Below are 6,624 nucleotides of genomic sequence, written 5' to 3'. Positions count from 1 at the left end.
AGCTCCCTGCTGCCTGTGTACTGATGAGACTGGTCTGTGCCTGAACAAACTGGTGGCTGCTTGTGTGGAAGGTGATGACACGTTTTACGAGCCAGGAGGGATACAGCTGTGGCTCAGACAGCTCCCTCCTGACAAGTGACAGTGACAGTGTTAATATTCTCCAAAGAGCTCCAGGCTTTGTATGCACATGGTTTGGCAGGCTTGACAGACGACCATCCTGACTGCTTTCATTGTGTTGAGTTTTCAGGGGTGTCAAGAGTGTCTACTTAGAGTACGGATGTAGGCATTTGTATCTTTTTTTGACCTGTCCTATGGTACATCAATCAGCTCTCTTAATCCTGTTATAATTTGTATGTATCTCATATATGTGCTTTCCTCGCAGAGTCCATATCTTGTACAAGAGTCTCGGTAGTCCCACAATGTTGTTACCCTGCCAGGCTTGGGAGAGTCTGGTTGACCAGGTGTCCATACGCTATGAACTACACAGAGATATGTGATCTGCTCTGACTCCTTGCTCTGTAGGCATTTGTTTAATGCCCAGGCCCTGTGATGCTCTTGGAGGGAACCTCTGCAACTCTCCCCTCCATCACACCCCTAACTACTGGCCAGGATTGCCTGCCTCCCCACTACTCCTCTGAGAACCTGTGTGTGTGTGTGTGTGTGTGTGTGTGTGTGTGTGTGTGTGTACAAATACACCACAGATATCTTTACATATATATATTTACACACATATATATGTTTACACACAGGAAAGTAGAGAGAAAACTATGAGGGAGGATGCAGAGGTCTAAAGGGAGCAAGAGAAGGTGACAATGTGTGACATGAAAGGGACACCATTTGGAAACAGGAAGGGGCAGTAGAGAAGAACAGGGGCTGGGGGAGCATCAATGAGAACATAGTATAATGATGTACGGAAATGCAATAATTAAGTTCATCTGAGTGCTAACTAAAACTTAATTCAAACAATAAAAGGAGACTTAGTGAATTCTGAGAAACCCCGAGTACTGAAACCATCAACACCATCATTGCCATCGCTGCTGCTGCCAACCAGCCTCACTCGCTCTGCCCATTCAGTGTCCACCGCCATCACCACCACCATCACCACCTCCATCACCACCGCCATCACCACCGCCGTCTCCACCACCGTCTCCACCGCCGTCTCCACTACTACAACACGCCTCTCTGTGTGCGTTTTGTATTTCAAAACATAATCACATGCAGGATCTCCCTAGAGCCTATCTCTGTGGTACGGCTGGACGCCCTGGCATCATTCTCCTCACGTGACCTGTAAACTAAGTTTTAGAGAAGTTCAGTCATAGGTCCTCAGACGTCAAAGACCAGAGTCTGGAGCTCCTGAGTCCAAAATTAATTCTTTGTTCAGTGCGCCCACTCTTCCAGAGAAAATGAAGACTGATTAGCTTCTGCTACGAACAACTTTGGTCCTAAAGTCAATGGAGTAAGTCTTTAAAACAAAGTCACTATTGGTGACAATCCCAACTCCTACATGTTCCAGGTGATCAACTGCCACTCAGAAATGTATATGATCCCTAGAAGTTGTTAATCCCAAGCATTTGACTCCACGTTCAGCCTTCATCCCATGACAAGAAGCCACCTCTTTACCCTCAGGAGTATCCTGAATCACTCGGAGGACCCTGAGTACCCTTCCAACCTATGGCTTCTATTGTTTCTTCTACTTAGACCACACTGTGGTGACTGTCCACACTCAGAAGTGTCCATGGGCAGAGATGCTCACCATGCCCTAATCCAGGGCTCAGTTCCTTTCTCAAGATCCCTGGCAGGCCCCAAACTTCTCTACCTGTAAAACAGCTGAGGCCTCCAATGGTGCTCTGTCGGCCTTGGCTTTCAGGGGACCCCCTGGGTTCCCCTGTGGAGCCTGTCTTCTGCCCCTCTTGGGTCCAGGCCATCCTGCTGAGGCTGGAGGGCTGCTGTATTGCTGATGATCAGTGAGCACTCAGCTACCTTGCCCTGAAACCCTTCCCTTTTGAGTTCAGAAGTTAAGTTGGAATAACAAATGTCCTCCAAGGACCTCTCATTTTTCCTGAGGATGTTGCTGGCCAGCTGGAAGACAAAGATCACACCATAGATGCCGATGATGGTGAGGATGTACCAGGCGGCACTGGTCGCATCTGGCAGCCTCAGGGTCCTGGTATAATTGGTGCTGTTCCTCCCCTCCACAGGGTCACGCAGGAGGGAGCTGGACTGGGTCTGGTTGAAGGCTTCCTGGGGTTTCCACTTGATCACTGGGAAACAGAAAGGCCCAGATGAGACCAAGTGTCCTGGGCTAAGAGTGCAGGCCCATATCCAAAACCATGGTGGGGTGAGTACCCGGGACAGCTTATGGAGGCTTTCTGTGTGCAATAGGTGAGAACCTACCAACATATATGCCACTCTCAAAAATCAACAGTTCAAAATACAAGGTTTTGAATATAACATCATCAAATTTAACCACACTTAAAATTGTTTGAGTGTGTTTGCCTGCCGGAAAACCAAAATACAGGAGACCGAAGAGACGGCTCAGTGGGCAAGGATGTGTACTAGACTCTCGCAGAGGATCTGAATTCAGTTCCCAGCACCATGGCAGATGGCTTACAACGGCCTGAACTCTAACTCCAGGGATCCCACACCCTCCTCTGGCCTCCATGGGCACCTTCACACATGTGCACAGACACATGTGCATCAACACATAATTAAAAAATAAAAGCTTTAAAAAAATACAAATGGCAAACTGTAGAAACACTGCCATTTATACTGCTGATTTTCTCACCAGCCTTCAGTCCTAAAAGAAAAAAAAAAATCTAAAATCTCAGTGGAAAGATATGCAGTCAGATCACAGGACCTAAAACAAGGACCTTCCTTCAGTGAAAGGAAAATGTCAGCACAAGGAAAGTGAGAGTTAAAAAGGAAAGACAGCCGGGCGGCAGTGTCTTTAACCCCAGCACTCGGGAGGCAGAGCCAGGCGGAGTTCGAGGCCAGCCTGGTCTACAGAGCGAGTTCCAGGACAGCAAAGGCTGCACAGAGAAACCCTGTCTCAAAAAAATCAGAAGTCAAAAAAAAAAAAAAAAAAAAAAGATGATTGAAACACACAGAAGACCGTGCAGCACAGAGTGTTTTCAAGTTTTATGTTATACATCAATGACTTAAGCATCATAGAGTCCTCTGTGGGAACCCTGGAGCCAATTCTCCGAGGATAGTGAAGAACTTCTGAATAACTAAAGTGAGTCATTACAGCCACCAAGTGAGGGTGACATATTTCCATGCAGAGGAGCCATGCAAAGGTTTTTAGATCTAAACAGTAATCAGTGAAAAATAAGCTAAAACATAGTGTAAAAACCTTTGGGTACATTGATTTGCCTTGAGTTAATGAGCATATACACTTAACCAGATTCCCTTCCCTGTAGCAAATACCTGAGGGAAATGAATTTATGACAAGGAAAGGTCATTTAGTCTCAGAGTTCAGAGGTTTCACCCATGGTCACTTGGTTCCATTGAGTCTATGTCTGTGACGGAGCAGCCGACTGTGCAGGGGTGTGTGCTGGAGGAAGGGGCTTTCTATGGTGGCCAAGAAGAGGAAGGGGGCACTGGGTTCCCAGAGTCCCCTTCGAGGTCACAATGACCTAACGTCCTTCTGCTAGGTTCCACCCGCTCCCAGCAGCACTGATGCCCACTTCTCCAAGTCACTGCAGTCTGATATCACCGTGGGAGAATATACAAGCAATGAGTGGCGTTGGTTGCCCCTAGAGAAGGGAGCTGGGGGAGGAGATGGACTTTCCACAGTGCACCCTTTTGTGCGTTTTGTGTTATACAATGTGTACTTATTTTCAAAAAGAATTTAATTTTAAAAAGGAAAGAGTACAAGTTGGCTTTTCTGGTCTCCTTGGCTCTGGGTAAAGATATCATGTGCTCTGATGAGAAGATTAGGATCTCAGCTGCTGTTTAACTCAAAACTCTTCTCTGCCGAGGGAGCCAGAGAAGTCACATTCCCCGAGTGACTTTGTTGGCGTCACCTCGGTGTGCGGGGTCCACCCCACGGCGCTCATGACACCCACTGGACATTCGGCTGCTGCTCTCTAAAGTAAAACATCGAAGTTTTGTTTGGTGTAAAGTCAGAGTTCCTTGGTAGAGTGAGTGGGTAATCTTACTCATTTTACAGAAAGGACTGTTTAAATGTGAATCTCCAATCCACACTTGTCAAAGCCCAGGACCAATGAGATTAGAATCTCATAAGTTTGGCTCTCGGAAGCATGTCTACATTGCTGGTAGAATAATTTGAGACCTTGAGCGAACACAAGGGGAAAAAATCTCACAATTACTATTATTTTTTAAGTAGCAAATCAACCCTATAGGAATACAGTAAATTTTAGTTAGTGCAAGAGAATTTATTTAAACTTAAAATGAATATACAAACTCATAGAACTTTCTGGAAATTGCTAGAATACTGTTATATATTCAAGTACAGAATGAAACCTGCCCAGCTAAGAGCTATAGACATTCAGTTGCTTTAAAACCAACCAAATCTCAGTTCGAAAGAAATGAACGACTTCTTCGTCTATTTCAGGTGAGAGTAAACTCAGTTGTATTTTAAAGAATAAATACACCCTGTGGCGGGGGCGTGCCCACTGACACCTGTTATTTACTGCTGTGGAGTAAACAGGACAGCTGGAGCTGCCACTCCAACGACTCACCGTCCATGAGCTGCTCTTGGCCTTGACTCTCAGGAGGGGAGGGGGTGACGACAGGGCTCTGTCCTGCAGATCACAGCCCCAGTGTGCCCAGGCTGCACCCCAAACACTGCAGAGCAATCCCAAGCAAAACAGCCCACTGCAAGTGGGAGACTTCTCTTCTTTAACTGATCAGAGGCTCTGAGGGAGTCCTCCGTGCCCACGAGAGACAGCACCGCCCGGCTGTGGCTTGTTAGAAAGGTCCAAATCAAAGGACTTTCCTTTTTAAATGCAGGTCCTGGGAAGCCTGTAGCCCTCTGCAGGGCACATGGGAAGCCTGTGGTGCCAGGGTGTTCTCTCTGGGACCGGATGGCCAGCTCTGAACCCGGATGATTCTGGCATTGCCCTGTTCTGCACCTGCGGCAGGTGTGGCCAGTCCCCAAGTTTAGCAGAGGCCCATTGTCACAGGGACAGGAAGATCCATGGCCAAGAGTCACCGGCTTCCTCTCTGACCATGTCCTGGATGGAGACATGCAGCAGGAAGGGGCAGCCTCAGACAGCAAGCGGGGGACCCCTGGGAGAAGCTGGAGAGTGTACTGGGCCAGGGTTCTCTAGGAACAACTGATAGAATACACGCAGTAAAAGGGTTTTCTCTAGACTGGCTCACAGGTTGTGGTCTGGGCAGTCCAGCAATGGCTGTCTCACACTGGAGAGGCCAAGATTCTGGTAATTGTTCAGCCCAGGCCTGATCTGGCACAAGAATGCTACAGCAATAGGGTAGGTGGCCTCACCAACAAGAGTGAAGGCAAGCAGGCAAAAACCAAAGTGTTCCTTTTCTACGCCTTCTTACCAGGCTACTACCAGAAGGTGTGGCCCAGACTCAGGGTGAGTCTTCCTGCTTCAAGTAATATGATCAAGAAAAACCTTTGACGGGCTGGAGAGATGGCTCAGTGGTTAAGAGCACTGGCTGCTCTTCCAGAGGACCCGGGTTCAATTCCTAGCACCCACATGGCAGCTCACAACTGTAAGTTCAGATCTCCAGGATCTGACACCTTCACACCAATGCATATAAAATAAAGTTAAAATAAATTTTAAAAAAAGAAAGAAAAACCCTTGAGGAGTGAGTGTCAGGCAGGTTGACAGCCAACATTAGCCATCGCAAGTCCAAACCTTGTCAACTTGTCACATAATCACATCTCCTTATGTCAACAATAACCGGGTCGTCATCCCACCTCTACCATGATATAACTATGCCACATACAACTGCGAACACATGAAATGCCTTAGGGTGGGTGGCAAAGTCCCTTGAGGAATGCTCAGGATCCTATAACTTGCATATGATGATGGGGGTTTCCAACACTTATCCACTAACGTCACCTCAGTCCATGATCAAGACAGGGAGGGGAGGTCACCCGAGCACTGCTCAGTGTCCCCACTTCCACACCGGTTCCCCTTCTGTGCGGCAGTACAACGCATGCCCAGAAGCAGCTTAAGAAGAGTTTGGGCTTGTGGTTCCAGGCAGGGGCGTCCAGAGAGGCAGCGGGTGGCTGGAGCAGGAAGCAGGGAGGTCACATCTTCAATCACAAACGAGCAGCAGAGACAGGGTGTGTGACCTAGAGGCAGGGTGAGACTGTGAGCTCTCTAAACCATCCCCAAGTGCTTCCTCCAGCAAGACGAATTATCTCTTAGCAAACTCACAGCGTGGTTGGGTGAAGGGTGTGCTGTGAGTCCTGTTTAGCCAGGAAGATCCCAGGGCAATGCTCTGACCAGCCAAGTCAGGGACCCACTGCGGTGTTTGCTTCAGAACAAACAGCACATGTTTGTGTGGTCAGCGTTTGAGGCCACTCGGAACAAATGCTCCGGCCACAAATGCTCAGGAGGTCATGGAAGCTCACCTGTCCCAGGTCACTCTGGCCACAAAAGAGCATGAGTGAAGAGGGTCAGA

The 6,624-nt window shown here is 48.0% G+C and overlaps 1 protein-coding gene across 1 annotated transcript; it reads right to left on the bottom strand.

Moving 5' to 3' along the window:
* Positions 1–1,193: 1,193 nt before the first annotated feature.
* Positions 1,194–4,967, bottom strand: Smim34 (small integral membrane protein 34). The gene is made up of 2 exons (XM_059276990.1): positions 4,704–4,967; positions 1,194–2,261 (listed from the first exon to the last, which is right to left on the bottom strand). The coding sequence occupies exons 1-2, from the start codon at positions 4,708–4,710 to the stop codon at positions 1,864–1,866; spliced, it is 405 nt and encodes a 134-aa protein (XP_059132973.1). The 5' UTR covers positions 4,711–4,967; the 3' UTR covers positions 1,194–1,863.
* Positions 4,968–6,624: the final 1,657 nt, after the last annotated feature.

This window comes from Peromyscus eremicus, chromosome 12 (assembly GCF_949786415.1).
Source record: "Peromyscus eremicus chromosome 12, PerEre_H2_v1, whole genome shotgun sequence".
Lineage (NCBI taxonomy): Eukaryota > Metazoa > Chordata > Mammalia > Rodentia > Cricetidae > Peromyscus > Peromyscus eremicus.
The sequence above is the reverse complement of the archived record's forward strand: the minus strand, read 5'-3'. Positions and strand labels throughout refer to the sequence as shown.